Source organism: Crassostrea angulata, chromosome 5 (assembly GCF_025612915.1).
Source record: "Crassostrea angulata isolate pt1a10 chromosome 5, ASM2561291v2, whole genome shotgun sequence".
NCBI classification, from domain to species: domain Eukaryota; kingdom Metazoa; phylum Mollusca; class Bivalvia; order Ostreida; family Ostreidae; genus Magallana; species Magallana angulata.
This window is the reverse complement of record NC_069115.1, coordinates 51,637,763-51,654,877: the sequence shown is the minus strand read 5'-3', so window position 1 is coordinate 51,654,877 and position 17,115 is coordinate 51,637,763. Positions and strand designations below refer to the sequence as shown.

Here is a 17,115-nt window from a genome sequence, read left to right as displayed (position 1 = left end):
AAACGTTTGAAAAGTCACAGAAAGAGAGAGAGGCAGGGGGGGGGGGGGGGGTAAAGGAATATATGCTACATGTAGATACGTGCTATATATATACTTGTGTCAATGTTACAGAACGTTTCAAGAGACGTTACCTAACCTTCATGTATATGTATGCTTTTCTTTATAATAAATCAGCAAGACTTTGAAACGGTTATTTTATCGGTCAATTTTACCATCAACAAACTAGGTTTGGATGTTCTATATTCAATAGGAGCAGTTCACACACCTACGAACACCCTGTTGCGTAAAAGGCAGTAAAGCTTTTAAATGATATGCATGTATATCTTTTATGAGTGTTTAATAAAAAAGTAGCACACCTGCATGGGACCCGTTTCAATAAAAGGCGTAAGAGACGGGCCCCTGGGCTATGGTCCTATACATGTGCCGCAACTCTGAAAAACAAATCCCATTAAAAAAGTCCACGGACAACTCAATCGTCTTATATTGAATCTGTTTTATAGTGCATGGTCAACGATAGAAATAGCGATCATAAATGTTTCCAAAGTTTTTGTGTTATAATGATTAGAGTAAATCAACAGGGTAGTGTTTTGTGTACTTTTGCCATTGATATCAAAAAAGCTTGTAAAAGTTGAACACGCTGGCATCACGAACAGATAAAGGAGTATGCCGTGACACACATATCATATCATATATCTCATTCCATTGAATTCTTCCAAAGATTGTGGAAATAAAATCGGTTAATGCATAACTAACGATTTTCATATGGTTTGTGTCTTTAGATTACAACTTCGCTTGGTATTAGAAAATAATCAACAGTATTATGTGGGGTAACTACTACGGGTTGTACGAGAGAGAGAGAGAGAGAGAGAGAGAGAGAGAGAGAGATTGGTTCTGCCAATAGATATAAGGTGCTATTCCTGACTCCCCTGTAATTGGCAAGCGACGCTCTGATTATGGATGCATTGGATCGCCGGCGATGGAGTCAGGTCCGATACTTGGTATTGTTTACGTCTGGGGAAGCTGATTGGAGGCCGACAGCGTTCTCTTTTTATTTCTTTATCAGAGTAATGGATTCCTGGCTCAATGGTGTCCAAATCATTCCAGAGTTAATGTAACATGCTACAAAGCAAATAAAAAGATATCCTCTTCCTTCCTAGTTCTTTACAGCTAAGATGCCACCAATGGATAACGTTGAAGACAACGAGATTCTTTGCGTTGTTTCTTGTGATCCGATTTTCTACATAATACGTAATTGTTGAATGGAAATTATTTTTTTAAAACGTTGTACTAGTATTTATTGAAAAGTTCTTTTTTTTCTTTGTACGGACATCCCGAATTAAATCCGTATTAAAGTTCAGCCATACAAAATGTCCAATTGTACGGCAGATCTCCAATTTGTCTACATAGCAAGAAAACGTGACTTCATTCCGAAGTAGACGCTAATCAATATACGGAAGGAAAATTATTCAAGGTTCACTAATGTGCAGTTAGATTTTAGGATGTCTTTTTTGAAAACAGAATGTGAAATCTTTACATGGTACGGTAACAGTATCTGGAAACGTTTAAAAGGCTGTGCATTTTATTGCAGATCTTAAAGACCGTTTGTTAAATAAGGGGGGAGGTTTATATTCGGGGATTTTATTGGACACAATAAAATAAACGACTCATAGCGACATAACAGGCCAGATACCCCGGTTACCTGTAAAGAGAGGGTAGGGTGAACAAATCAGAGATGTCGTACAAACTCCAGAGTTTCGATGGAATCAACGAACCAAGTTCCCTAGCGACAAGTCAAGATGGACTCTACTCAGCGTCCTCATCCAGGAAATCCGGATGTTACGTTTCCGCCAAAACTGGATTTATTCTCACGTTTCTTGCCATGGCAACGGCGGCCATGGTCGGGGTGATCGTGACTTTTGCCGTGCCTAAAACAAACGACGCAAGTGACTGTAACTGTGGGGCCACACAGGCTCCGGTGGTGGGGGGCCAGGACTGTACCACCCAGGGTACCCCCTCCACCCAGGCGCCACCTGTAGCAACAACATGTCCGGCATGTAAGTATATTCAAGTTACTCATTACTGTAAAATCATTAACATTCGGGTGGCTTAATTTTCATGAATTTACCTGCGAATTTACATGCCAAACGAAAAATAGAATATTGTTTTATTTGCATCAAAGGAACATGTTCAAGCAAATCCACAAAATATTACCGTTTCGAGCAAATAAAAAGAACGTCATTCCACAAAAATTAGCCCCCACGAATTCAAACGATACAACAATAGCTGAATAATAAAAAAGACACAGACCTATGAAAAACTGCAGCTCAATAAAAACGGAGAATACAGAACTGTTATATTTATTTTATGTATTTTTCAAAATACATTTTGGAGCAGTTATGATAAGTTTTAGATTTCTTATTTCATTATTTATTCGACTCATTTCCCCCCCCCCCCCCCCAAATATGAAAATTTAATTTGTTATCTAAAACTCCTTGTTATGATGGATTTATCTCATTTTCTTCTTTCATTTTAACAAGAAACGGTGTCTTAAATATCTTTTTAAATATCTTTAAATATCTTCTTTAGTGTAAAATTTCTAACACAAATAGAAGAGGAATAATGAACTTAAAGAATTATTCAGACAAGTGATAGGGTCTGATTGACTCGTTCCAGCTCTATTGAAAAGCCATTGAAAGACCGAACAATGCACCATCACCCGTGTGCGTGCAAGAATTTTATCTAACATGTCATCAATGCACATATTCATCGCCAAAAAAAAGTCTGCATTTTCATTTGAAATCTTTCTCGATTTTTACAGACACTGCATTTTAAATGCGATCGAAATATGTCAATATTTCAAAATGCTATCGGTTTTATAACATCGTAAATGCGTCATTTTGTGACTTTTAACCGAAATTTAAATAAGATTTTGATATGTACTTGGCAGCAACTACGGTTGCTAGAGGTAAATAAACAATGCATGCGCATACAAAGTTATTATATGATACTAGTAGGTCAAAAATGTATCAAAACTGGTAGTTCTGCTCAATAATGTAAACATTTTATAATGATGATAAAAAAGATGGATCGTTTACTGAAAAATGTTTTAAACAAAATAGAAAACAGTACATGTACGTTAATGTAACTCAACAATATGGGTAGTTTTTTTCAAATACCAAAGAAAACTAAAATCTGTAAAACAGGCATTATAACATCAATATCGATATATCACTTCAACGGAAAGAAGAGAATGAGGAATAACCAAAACAAAAAAAAATACAAATTATACTGTTTTTCGAAATGCACTTCTTATTCAAAGCACTTGTCTTGATATTCGATTTTTTTTTCTCGACATGTCTGTGCATTATTTCAGCTTTATACACTGACGTTAAATTTACATGTAAATGTTTTATAGGATAACCACCCTATACCAGTAGAATTTTCACGGCGTATCTCTCCCTCCTAGATAAGAAATTGATCTGCCTTGAGTAACGTAGTGTGAAGGGTCCTTAACTGTCCACATCGGCGTTTATACAACGGTCAATTCGGCTGCTAAAACAATTTACAACTGAGTTATTAAAGAGCAATTCAGAAACTGAACTAACCGCGCCCTGTTTTATTGGGCGACATTTGCATATTTTATTTTTCGTACAAAGTATTGACGAGAGAGAGAGAGAGAGAGAGAGAGAGTACAGACGATCGTCGCTTGTTGACATGCAAGTAAAAAAATATGCATTTAACTTCAAATTTCAGTCATGCTGAGGAACATTTTATATTACATCAAATATTGTAAAAGATATTTTCAACACATGTACAAGTGTCTCGGTCTCTCTTAGTTCTAAATAGAACTCAAAACAAACCGCAAAGTCATCTGTTAAAAAGGGAGTAAATTTCTTGTTTTATGAACTGCAATTTTTTTTCTTTCGCAAAGGTCCTGAATGTACAACACCATTAATGACTACACATGGAATGACAGCGTCGACGTCGACATCATCAGAAGTGACGTCATCGTCGCCAGTGGAAATGACCCCTAGTTACCGCTTACCCACCTCCCTCCTCCCCGTACACTACACGGTCATATTACGTCCAGATCTATATTCAAAAGTTGCCGCCGATTTCTCTACACCGGGATACGTTAAGATATCGATCAACTGTACAGAAGAAACAAATAACATTACTCTTCATATCAATAAAATTACGTACGATAACTCAACAATAAAGGTTTTTCACGCAGATGGAAATCCAGTGAACATAAACATGGTGACTGAAAATAAGCAATTGCAATTTTTGATCGTCCACGTCACTCCAAGTTTAATGGCGGGAAATATGTACACTTTTGAAATGAATTTCACAGCAGAATTGGTAGACGATTTGGCTGGCCTTTATTACAGTACGTTCGATCGAAATGGAACCACCATGTAAGTTAACACGCCACATTGTTCTTTAAATCATGAATTACCATGTAAAGTGATACTATTATCTTTTTAATCAATGTTTACTTACGACAACATTCATCTGGGTTAAAAAAAAAACCAAAAAAAAACCCAAAAGACAAAGAGGGATGTCAAATTTAAATAGGGTAGAATGACAGTGACTTATATTTCTGTAAATGTCAGGTACCTGGCTGTGACGCAGTTCCAGGCCACGGACGCCAGGAAGTCGTTCCCGTGTTTTGACGAGCCGGCCTTCAAAGCCAAGTTTAACATCACCCTGGAGAGACGCAACAACACTCCAGACTTCGAGGACTATATCACATTGTCAAACATGCCTTTAGATCATTCCTACATTGCGTAATTTGTTTATGATCTATATAATTCGTGTTTGAAAGTTTCACGTAAAAATCTCCAAAACTTATCTCCAATTGTTGCTTATCATTACAATTAAGACTTTCATTTTTTTTTTTTACATTTTGAATTACCCGCTACAAAAATTAATTATTTTAATTGTCCCTGACGTTTGTTTTCAGAGAAGATGGGTTCATAGCAGACGTCTTTCAGGAAACCGTTGTCATGCCAACCTATCTGTTGGCGTTCGCCGTCTGTGATTTCAAGTACTTATCCAGTGTGACACAGAATTGGACGGTAGGGGAAAATATTCCTATGGTGGCATATCTCTGCCCCTTGTGTGCAAGTTATTTTTCTATTAATTATGTTGACATGATTATGTTAACATACAAGATGATTATGTCAACATGCAACATAATTATGTTGACATGCAAGAAAATTGCAATCAGATAAGAATTATACAAAATCTCAAAAAATCTCAATTATCGCCTACCTGTGACATCCAAGATGCTAAATGCCACCTTTTTATGTCGTCATGCAACTTATTTATGTTAACATGCAAGATAAATATGCTAACATGCAACTTATTTATGTCGACATACAACTTATTTATGTTAACATGCAACTTACTTATGTTGACGAGCGAGATAAATATGTTGACATGCAGCTTAGTTATGTTTATATGCGAGATAAATATTTTGAAATGCAACTTATAAATTGTATGTCAACATAACTAAGTTGCATGCCGACATAAATATGTTGCATATCATCATATTTATCTTGCATTTTAACATTATAACTAAGTTGCATGTCGACATAAATAAGTTGCATGTCGACATAAAGAAGTTGCATGTTAACATAAATAAGTTGCATGTTAACATAAATAGGTTGCATGTTGACATAAATAGGTTGCATGTTGACATCAGTAGGTAGCGTATCTAGCATCTTGGATGTCACATGTTGGCGATATTTGAGATCTTTTATAACTCTTATTTAATTGCAGTTTTCTTGCATGTCAACATAGTTATGTTGCATGTTGACATAATTATCTTGCATGTCAACATATTTATCTTGCATGTCGACATAATTAATAGAAAAATAACTTGCACACACGGGGCAGAGATATGCCACCATATATTCCGAAAAAGACACCTAATTGAAATTTTCTTTTTCGCGACGATCCCGTGTCTTACAATGTTATGCATTCCGTTAATATGTCTTTAGATGAACACTTACGCCTCCAAAGAGGAATACAATAAGACGGCATTCGCCTTGGAAGTCGGGGTGGACATTTTGCGGGGGTTTGAGAACTACTTTGAAATTCCTTTTGTTCTTCCAAAGCTTGGTAGGTAATAATTTACTTAACAGAACCGTACATGTATATGCTCTATAGAAATATATTGAAAACCTCACATAAAACATAATATATGAAATAGTCTTGTCCACTTAATAATTCAAAGACTGTCTTGATTTTAGTAGTAAATAAAGTTCATGTACATATATTCTTCGGTAGAATGAAGTTTCTCGTTATTCTTAGACCAGATCGCCATCCCTGACTTTGGCGCAGGCGCAATGGAGAACTGGGGCCTGATAACCTACAGGACCCAGTACATGTTGTATGACCCCAATGTCACGACCGCCGGTACCCACCGATTCGTGGCTGTGATTGTGGCCCACGAACTGGCACACATGGTACCACTAGTATACGAGCTCAAAGACCATTGAAGTTTAGATTTTAAATTAGAGTAACTTAAAATAAAAAATTTGCAAAATCCTTTTTATTTTAAACAGTTATAAATTAGTACACATGTACCAACTTGGATCTTTTCAAAAAATTTTGCTTAGAATAAATGACGCGTACGATCTAAGTGCTAGCACCAAAAATGTGAAATCGGATCAGAATCTGTTGTCAGTTTGTGGTCAGGCTGTATGTTACACTTTTCTCATTATTTACCATCAGGCTTGTTACTTATTACCAAGGAATGCGAATACAAATACGTGAAAAAAATTTTACACGGATAAAAAAGAAATTTACTTATTTCTTTTAGATTATTTTTCTAAGTTTTTCTTCTTTTGAGAAAATCGCATTTTTGTTGCTGTCTGATTTGAAGCTAAATAACTACATGTACAAAAGATTTCAGCTTTGATCTTTTTTGTCATCTAAACTAGAAAACTGAATGTCTATGATCGGCTATTATAACAGCGGTGTTCTGTGTGAATACTTGCAGTGGTTCGGGAACCTGATCTCCCCTCAATGGTGGGACGACCTATGGCTGAACGAGGGGTTCGCCTCCTTTTTCGAGTACATCGGCGTGGATTTCACCCGCCCCGAGTGGAACATTGTAAGATATTGCATTATATAATCGCTTCGCATCAATTGTTACTATAGTTTTACCTTTTTTACAACCCATATTTAAGAATCTAAAATTGAAATAACGAATCTAGATATTTGGATTTCGGAAAATAACGAATGTTACGCAGTCGTAATAATGCACTATATATATCAATAACAGTGCTCCGTTGACATTTGTTCGTTTTTTAGCACGACGCTTTCGCCATAGAGAACATGCACCCGGCCTTTGGGGTGGACAGTTACCCTACGTCACGACCTATTTTCGCCACCAATGTGAATAGCCCGAATGACATCGATCGGTTGTTCGACACCATCACGTACCAAAAGGTCTGTGGAGCCAAAATATTCTTAATACATTCTACAAAAGAACGTGGCTCAATACTTATTTGTAGTACATGTATGAGTTAAGTTTTTATTTATTATTTTAAATTTTGTTTTGGTCTCACCTTTCAGGGTGCTTCCGTTATCCGGATGATGTGGAACTTCCTAGGACCGGAAACGTTGCGTAAAGGCTTGTCTGTGGGCACTATTACATTTATACAATAGCAAGTCTTGGAACCAACTTAAACAATTCTTTTTGAAATAACTTTGAAAAAACAAAGATTGTAGAATACTATTATAATATAGGATAACTTTTGTCCCTTGTTATTTTTTATCCGAAGATCGAAAAGGGCAAAATAAAACGATAATTAATTTCAAAATCCCTTGTTAATAATGTAGTAAAATATGATAATTATGTTTTCCAAACGCACACATCCATAAAACTTAATAGAATAATTTGACTGAAATCAGATTCATTTTCAGAAAAATATTTTACCTTTATCTTTTCATTTTGCATGTTTCAGAAATACATCAAAAGGAAAGAATACGGAAATGTGCGCCATCAGGAATTATGGGCGGCTCTGAGTGAGGTAGGCTAATAATAACCAAATACCCGTACATGTATTTGTTTTGAAAAATCACTGAAAGGTAAAAAACTTTTTCAGGGACTTGAAAATTTAAAGGGGCATGGTCACGATTTTAGTCAAAAATTATTTTTCCGATTGTAATGTTCACAACGCTTCAGTAAGGCATATTTAATACGCAACCAAAATTTGAGTGTCATTCGTTGAGTTATAAGCAAGTTACAGAGCTTGCAATTCTTTGCTATGTAAACAAAGCCTTTGTTTACATTTTGAATGTTGAAGTGAAAATTCCAATTTTAGACCTAATGAATGTGTTAAACGTAAGGAACTGTTTATTTATGCTTAAAATGAATAAGAAGATAGACAAATCAGCTTGAAAAAGATTGTTTACTGGTATATTGAACCTATGAAAACAACAAAAGGGCACGAGCCTTGTTTACATGACAAAGAATTGTGAGCCCTGTATCTTGCTTATAACTTTACAACAGACCCTTAAATTTCATTTGATCAGTAGAAATGCCTTCCTTAAGCATTGTAAATAATGAAAACAGAAAAATAGAATTTGACAAAAATTGTGACCATGCCCCTTTAAAGAAGTGAATTTCAGATAAAATTTGCAAAGGGCCAAACTGATCAAAAAAGCATAATTATAACAGTTTTCAAACTTATTAAGATTATAAAATTGATCAAAACAGTGGCAGATTTTATATTTTGAGACAATTATTTTACATTGCAATTTTTTATCCTCGATAAGAGTTTATTTCATTTGGCAGTATAAACTGTATATGCACTAGTATATTCTTAGGATAGAAATGTGTTCCGGAAATATTTTTATTTGGATCTTACAGACCCATGATAAATTAAATTGAAAAAATACAATGATATGAAAAGTACAATCAAAATTATAAGTTAAATGAAGTCTTCAAATGGTAATTAAACAAAGAATGAAAAACAAACGTTATACCTCTGAATCACAGGTGTAATATACAGATGGAGTAAATGCATTATAATACATATTCTTATGTCTACTTTAAAACATACTGTACAAAGACTAATTCAATCAAAGAATATGTTAGATTTTACTCCAGCTCAATCCATGTGCAGTGTACTAAAAAATTGAAGTAACTGTTGTTTTTAATAAAAAACGATTCTTCGAACTAGATTAAACATGTATATAAGCATTTATGATTAGTTTTATCAAACATGTAATATCACGTGTATTATAACATATTATTATACTTTCATGTTAAATAATGAAATCTGATTGGTTTAGACGCAGTTTATAATCCGTTCTATTACCCTCAGCGTTAGCAACACACTTGGCAACGGGTAACACAACGAATTGTTACATGCGCGTAAATTATGCGCGTACGGTTCGCCGTAGAATACACGTCATTTCTATACAAAAGCAGTAAAATTTTCTCTTAAGTTAAGACATTCACTACATTCACTAAAATAAAATAAATAGTGCCTGTTTGGGAGGGTAACAGTTGAAATTGACACCCCGAGAAAACCATTGTCAACCGACGCGAAGCGGAGGTTGACAATGGTTTTCTCGGGGTGTCAATTTCAACTGTTACCCTCCCAAACAGGCACTATTTATATACTACAATGACTGTTGTACTTTTATATACCTTGTGATTGGATCAAACTTGTTTCATAGATCTAGAGTGCGAATAGTATACGAATTTCAACTGCGATCTCCATTTTACATGTACCTACATGTACGCTATTGCAGCAAGCAAAAGAAGAGGGGAAACACATAAATGTTCAAGAGATAATGGACACCTGGATTCTGCAACAAAATTATCCTGTAGTCATGGTGACGTTTGACAGCACCCACATCCGGGCAATGCAGTCCCGATACGTCCTCGGCAACACTTCGGAGGGAACAGGCTCCGAGTTCGAGTAAGTTTCATTTTTATTATGCATACATGTAACACGCAGAGACAAGGGGTAGGTAATAAATGGAAAGTTTTAATCAAAGTGATTATGTTATGCTGTTGCTTTTGCAAGGTATTTTGTGGTTTCTTCTATGAAAAAAAGATGTAATATGCCTGATAAATGGATACGTTTCTTTGCTTATGTCTGCTTGTGGCTATGTAATTTAAATTAGAGTGTTTAAATTATTCCTAGTTCACTCTGTAGAATTGATTTTAATTCTTCGTACATCCTTCAGTTTTAAGTGGAGCATTCCGTTAACTTTCACATCGAGCCAGAATAGAACATACGAAAACAACGACATTCACTGGATGTACAGGAATCAAACGGGTAGGTATAATACGTACATCTATAGAACGGATCCATGGGATTGTACATACACGAGTATAAATGTGCATTAAGTTACGTACTTTGATTACCTAATGGTGAAGGTTTCACTTCAACTGGCACTTAAAACAAAAATTTAAAAAGTACCAATAAGTTTGAATTCCGTGTTTGTGCAATTTACATTGACAGACCAAAATAACTGCTAATATATAAACCAATATGACTCAATCATGTCGGCATTCTCAGTATATCATTATCAAGCAGACATGCGACGGAGCAGATTTTATTTAGGTTTTTTTTTATAATATATGTAGTCATCAATTTTTCTTTTAAAAACTCAATAGGTAATGCCTTTTATAAATAGTTTTAAGGTATGAATCATTTAAATTTTGAATTTTAGAGGCTACATTTGATTGGCCAAATACCATAAACAACGCTAATGATGATTGGGTCCTCACTAACGTTCAACAGTTTGGATACTATCGCGTCAATTACGAGGAAAACAACTGGAAAGCCCTGATCAAACAACTGACAACAAACTACACGGTATTTATTATTATAATATAATATTATTAATATTATATTATAAAACTAAAATTGTTCATGTATTCGGAAAGTATATTCATAAAGAAATTCCATGTGAATAAAAAAACCCAACCACATGGGTTGCTGATATACGTCATGGTAAAGATATACATATTGTAATTGGATCTCATTAATAGTGATTGGGTACATTACCACAACATTTTGACAGTTTCTTCTTCTTTGCCAGCTAATCCATCCAAGTAACAGAGCCCAGATAATCACAGACCTAATGGCGCTCGTCAGGTACTCCACATTTATACATATATAAGCTGTGATTGGTTTTAATATTCAAAATAAACGGCGGAGTAATATATCGTTCCTAATCCATGATATAAAAAATATTTTTTTACGACGTCCGTGAATTGTTTTGGTTTCACGACGCTCTTAATCTACAACTAGTGATATTAAGGTCTCGATCCGTACTTATTTTGATTTTGATGATTAGGATGTGATCAAATTCAAAAATGTCCGGAGGGCTTAATGACAGATTTGATCACGCCCCATCGGTAATAATCATTTCAAAATATTCACAGAATGATTCCTTATTTTCTATATTTACATATACCGATCAGACCCAACCTAACAGAAAGTAAACCCAAACTAAACCCTCGGTTTACTTTCTGGGTTTACTCTGGGTTTACTAGAGTGGACCCAGAGTAAACCCAAAGTAAACCCAGAGTGGACACAGAGAGTAAACCCCGATCAGATCGAAGAATACCCTGAAAGCATACGCTACATGTGTATTCGGAATATACAACGGGCAGGAATTACAGGCAGTAGGATGATAAGATAAAATACAGGTCTGCTTCACACTTCAGTGCGTATAGTTGACTCCAAAAGCAATTCTCGAGTAAACCCAAAGTAAACCCCGAGGGGACCCAAATTTTCAAAAAGTAAACCCAAAGTAAACCCAGAAAGTAAACCCGGGGTTTAGTTGGGGTTTACTCTGGTGTTATGTTGGGTCTGATAGGTACTGTACTATATACAGGGTTATTTTTGCCTCAGTAATTTTCACCCTTTTACATTTGCAAACAGTTTTGCCCCGGCTTGAATTCGCCCAGACACAGTTGTGGTTAAATAGAGAAAATATTAGACACTGTAATTCATTCGCCCAGTCTTAAATTTGCCCGTTCACAACGAGGGCGAAAGGTGCGAAAATTAAACTAGGGTGAATATTTCCCTGCAAAGTATATAATTCTGGATAATTGCATGAATGAATTGTATGAATATTAACATTTTCACACAATTTTCACTTGAAATTATTAAACTATTCGATTCGCAAGGTTATCACAGACAACATATAAATATTATACAATTATTTAATGCTTAAGCAGTCAATAGACCAGAATATTTTTCCCGAGGTGCAGGCAATAGATCATACTGAGCTGTTCCCTGCACCAAGGGAAAAAATTATGGTCTATTGACTGTTCAAGCATTAAATAATTGTTGTATTACCTAATTTCTTTTTTAGTTTTCGGGGTTTACAATTTGCATATTGCAGATGGTTTTCGTGCCATTATGCATACACTCAGATTTTTTTTCATCTTTTACATGCACAAAACCTGTTGCATGCATTACAACATCTCAATTTAATATTAGTTTACACAAAGAAGGGGGAGTCTTCAACCCATTAGATTTTAAATAGTCTTTTACCTTATATAAAGCTTTAAAACTGTTGATTATTTGATACTCCATTTTGATAACATTGAATTTGGTTTCACCAAGTACTAAAAACAGCGTCTATGTAAAGGAATATACATTCCCTGAGTACTATCAAAAGGATGTAACATTAACATACCCGCGTTCTGAAATACGTTGCCGGTCCAATAGATCGCAGTCTATTGACCGGCGGTCCAATAGATCGAAGTCTATTGACCGGCGGTCCAATAGATCGCAGTCTATTGACCGGCAGTTCAAAAAAGACGCAAATATTTAATTTGTAATAAAACAACAAAATTCCTTTGATTAGGTAATAAATGATTTTGTTGCTAGGCTATAGCTATATCAAAACAAAATTTTGTATTTTCTCTACGTTGAAATGTAGTTTGGTTTTGGTGAATTTTTAGTCTGGATTCTGTGAACATCTCCCTGGCCCTGACCTCCTTGGACTACCTGAATCAGGAGACAGAGTTCGTACCCTGGTACGCCGCCCTCAACGAGATCGGATACATCAGGAACATGCTGCTAACCAAAGCCATCTTTGGAAAATTCGAGGTTTGCTATCTGCTCAAAATCATTTCTGTTCTTTGGTACAATATTGATGTGTTGACAGCCCAACATCAAATAACGTCTTTTTCAAGACACGAAATAATACTTTACAGGATGGGAGAGTAATCGGATTGTTATCAATGATTTAAATTAGATTCATGAGCTGTTGGAAGACACTGTGATTATTACTACAAGTAGTACATGTAATAGAGAATAATACGCACTGGCGTCGGAAGCAAATTGAAAGTGGGGGGGGGGGGGGGAGGGGGCTAGACTAATCCTCAGAAATCTTGCGAAAAAAAACTATCTCCCAAAATCATGAAAATCCTAATCCGTAAGGGGGGGGGGGGGGCTATGTTACGTCAATAGGAAGATTAGGTTTTGCTTAATCGACGTGGATTGTTGTTTTTTTATAGCATTCTACTAGTATATGATCGTGTTTATTCCAGAACAGTTCTTGTATATATATGAAAAATTATCAGCTAATTGTTTAAACTCAATGTTCTTTGACTTTGTATTTTGAAATCTTATGTCTTTTTTATTTTGTATAAAGACATACATGCAATCAAAGTTGGAAACAATTTATGGGAAAATAGGTTTTTACGGTGCCCAGGACGAGTCTATGAATAACAGGTAAGAGCATAATATTGTGACAAAATTTCCTAAACAGATAATTTGGGAGAATGAAATAAAAATATTGTTACGAGACTAGAAATTAGTACACTTTATTCTTCATAAAAAAGATTCAACTTTCATATGTATAAATCATACACTTGAAAAACTTTTGCATAAAAAATTCAAAACGACAAGAGATGCAAATATTCAATTTGCTTCATAGGTTGTTAAGGTCCTACATTGTTGGGGGAGCCTGCTACTATTACATTAAGAACTGTACAGACCAGGCCGTGCTACTGTTTGACCGATGGATGAAGGATGAAGCCAATTTGTACGTTGTCAAGATCGCTTTTTTGGACGAGACCGACTAGAAGATCCTTTCAATACAAATTGTTCTTTGTCATAGAAAAAATTAAACATTCATTGTGCATTTTAATGCTTCATGTCAAACAAGCAAACAGTTTTGATAGAAATAAAAAAATACATGTATTGCAGGAAAAATGCACAATATACGTAGCCTTTCTTCCAATTCCATATTTCTTACTTTGTAGGATTCCTCCTGACGTCAAATCTCGCGTGATGTGTACTGGAATACGAGAGTCTCGCTCAGACACGTGGGATAAACTGTTCAATAGAATGGCATCCCAGACCCCCTCTGATCAGACCATCATACTCAGCGCCCTGGGCTGTTCCAGGGAGCACTGGGTGTTGGAACGGTAATCATAGCTCTACCTACCAAACTATAAACTTTTAAAGAAAGTTTATGAGGGTTACTAGTATATTGCACTTTGATCTCGACAGAGTTGTTGTGTAACATTACAATATGTCCATCCTGACACTTTATTCTTTTTAACAATTTTTTTCTAAACACATATTCGCTCATTTAAAATCTTTTCTTTCAATTTTCTGATGAAGAATGGCCTTTGTTCGTATCTTTGGACAAACCATTGGCTTGCACCTTTTGCTACAAACCATTCAAACAATCTTGCTTTAATTAACTCTATGCTATGTTTCATTTGAAGGTATATGACGTATGCCTTTGACGACACAAAGATACGACGTCAAGACGCCCGCTCGGCTATACTGGCGGTGGTATATAACCCCCTGGGGCGGGACATCGCATGGAACTACTTACAGCGAAACTGGAACCACATCACAACAGTGTAAGTTTTAAAAAAAAAACTCCCCAATTTATAAAGATGATTTTAAAGGTCTGAGCACGTTATACGTTAGGGAGTTTTCTATTACATGTAATTCAAAACGTGTGTAGGTTTGATTCATTTGAAAATCTTTCAAATCGGAAAAACAGTCTCAATTTATTTTATTAATACAATTAATTGTATGCTGCATTATCTGAATATGGTTCACCATCTTTTTAGATACGGAATGAGCGCAGGGAACATCAATAGAATTCTCCGGGGGCTGGCCTCCCGCCTCACCACACAGTTCCAGAGGGACGAGGTCAGTCATAGACCCAGAAACTTAAACTGTCCTATACCCATACTAAAAGAAATCATAAGAAAAGGAATATAGCAGAAACTTAATCTGTCATATCTCCTTTACCAGGGAAACCGTAAGAGAAACATAGCAGAACTTTAATCTATCATATCCCTTACTAATGGAAGCTGTGAGAAAAGGATATAACAGAAACTTATTTTGTTCGATTCCCTACTAGGGAAGTCGTGAGAAAAGGAATAACAAAAGAAACTTAATCTTTACTATCCCATGCTTAAAGAAACGGTGAGAAAAGGAATGATAGGAGTAACTTATTAATCTATCCTATCCCATACTAGCTGCAGGTCTGTAGCTCCCGGTCAGAAAAAAATTCAGATGGACGACCTGGACGTCTGTCCGATTTTTTTCAGACCAGGAGCTGCAGACCTGCAGCTAATCCCATACTAAGGGAAAACCTGACGAAAATACAATGTAATATTGCAAAAACTTAATCTATCCTATCCCACACTAAAAGAAGCCGTAAGAAAATATAGTAGAAACTTAAAAGGAAGATAGCAGAAATTTTTTTTAAAATGACATTTTTGAAATCGTAGTTCATGATTAAAGGGTAAATAATATTTTCTGCATTTTGTTACCCTGTTAGGATGTTGCAACTGCATGTTGTTTTCCTTGGTTTGGCTGGCTAGGCAGAGGCAGTAAATTGTTTGAATGTTATGTTTGAATGACTATTGTTTAATTGGCTACTCTAGGATAATATTTTGCTCTTGAACCTTTTTCAATTAGCTTAAATTGGTCAAGGCAACAACTTGCGAACTTTATTCAGTTGGCTAGACCAAACTAGCTTTTTGTTGTTTACCTCTCTTTAGATAGCAAGGCCAAACCATTATTTTGTTGGTTTACTTTTATTTAGCTGGCTCGGCTAAGGGACACTCTGGGAAGCGACAGCGATTACATTCCCTTCTTTGACAACGCTCTACAGGACGTCGATCTGAACGTGGCCTACGTCACCAAGCATTACACGGAGCTGGAAACGTGGCTAGGCGCTTCATCCTGAGTATCGGATAGTTCTGTCACAAAATGTTGATTAAGACTGATGCGAGAACGCCATGAGGAAATTAATTAAACAATATCCCATTTCTACATAGAACGCAAGGTCTGGCGTTGAAATGAGATGTTTTGGAATATCGCAAATGTCCATTAGAGACTTCTCTTTAAAAAATTATTTTTGTGATCATAACTGTACAGGTGATTCAATTTGAATTTATTTTAGTTGGACATAAATGTCAGAAGTTTTATTTTGCAGGAGTTTTATTTAGAGTTGGATTTATTTAAATTGATTTTTTTTAAATGATTTCAAGATACCATAAATAAAACGTGTATTATTTTTAATGCATTGTATTTTCCTACCTGTGACGTGTCATCATTGTAGCAGATCATATTCATTGATGTACATGTATAACTAAGTGTATCACAATTCATAACTCAGAGTCATTAGTTTTTGCAATATATATGCATCAAGTGTATTTATGGTGTGTGTTATATGTATTCTGTGTGTTATATGGGTCTCGTTGTGAAATCCAATTTTACTTGATCTCTTGGCTACAAACAATAATCAGATTTTCTCAGAGTGAAATATATATATGTGGTACAGTTTATATTTAATTTTGAATTAAAGTACAATGAAATTGCAGCTGTATACATGTATATATATTGTATATATAAATGACATTGTCAAATCATATATTTTACCTCTAATAAATCATGAACCAATTTTAAATTGTATTTTGTTGTTTTTCTTGGCTAGTGACGATAGGTGTGACTCATAGACATCTTCTGTTTAAACGTTATGTCCCGTGGTTGCAAAGCCTAGTTCTTTCTTTATGACTTTCACATATTAATAAAAAATAACATGTTTTATCACACATTAATAAACCATTAGGAG

At 35.3% G+C, this 17,115-nt stretch overlaps 1 protein-coding gene across 1 annotated transcript; it reads left to right on the top strand.

Annotated features, from left to right (window-relative positions):
* The first annotated feature begins 1,203 nt into the window (after positions 1–1,203).
* LOC128184870 (aminopeptidase N-like) lies at positions 1,204–16,950 on the top strand. The gene is made up of 21 exons (XM_052854504.1): positions 1,204–2,054; positions 3,932–4,418; positions 4,617–4,790; positions 4,967–5,081; positions 6,009–6,129; positions 6,322–6,476; positions 7,013–7,126; positions 7,327–7,464; positions 7,591–7,656; positions 7,983–8,048; positions 9,781–9,950; positions 10,222–10,313; positions 10,711–10,856; positions 11,083–11,138; positions 12,962–13,109; positions 13,657–13,736; positions 13,942–14,049; positions 14,270–14,434; positions 14,741–14,881; positions 15,098–15,179; positions 16,084–16,950. Exons 1-21 carry the CDS (start codon positions 1,733–1,735, stop codon positions 16,225–16,227), a joined length of 3,090 nt encoding a protein of 1,029 aa, XP_052710464.1. The 5' UTR covers positions 1,204–1,732; the 3' UTR covers positions 16,228–16,950.
* The last annotated feature ends 165 nt before the right edge of the window (positions 16,951–17,115 follow it).

What these genes read in the sequence shown, in the direction of transcription:
- LOC128184870 (XM_052854504.1), top strand. Translation starts at nt 1,733, where the DNA reads ATGTCGTACAAACTCCAGAGTTTCGATGGAATCAACGAACCAAGTTCC. An exon ending in AGCAACAACATGTCCGGCAT is followed by an intron (nt 2,055 to 3,931) that starts GTAAGTATATTC and finishes TCTTTCGCAAAG; the next exon opens with GTCCTGAATGTACAACACCA. An exon ending in TTTTGTTCTTCCAAAGCTTG is followed by an intron (nt 6,130 to 6,321) that starts GTAGGTAATAAT and finishes CGTTATTCTTAG; the next exon opens with ACCAGATCGCCATCCCTGAC.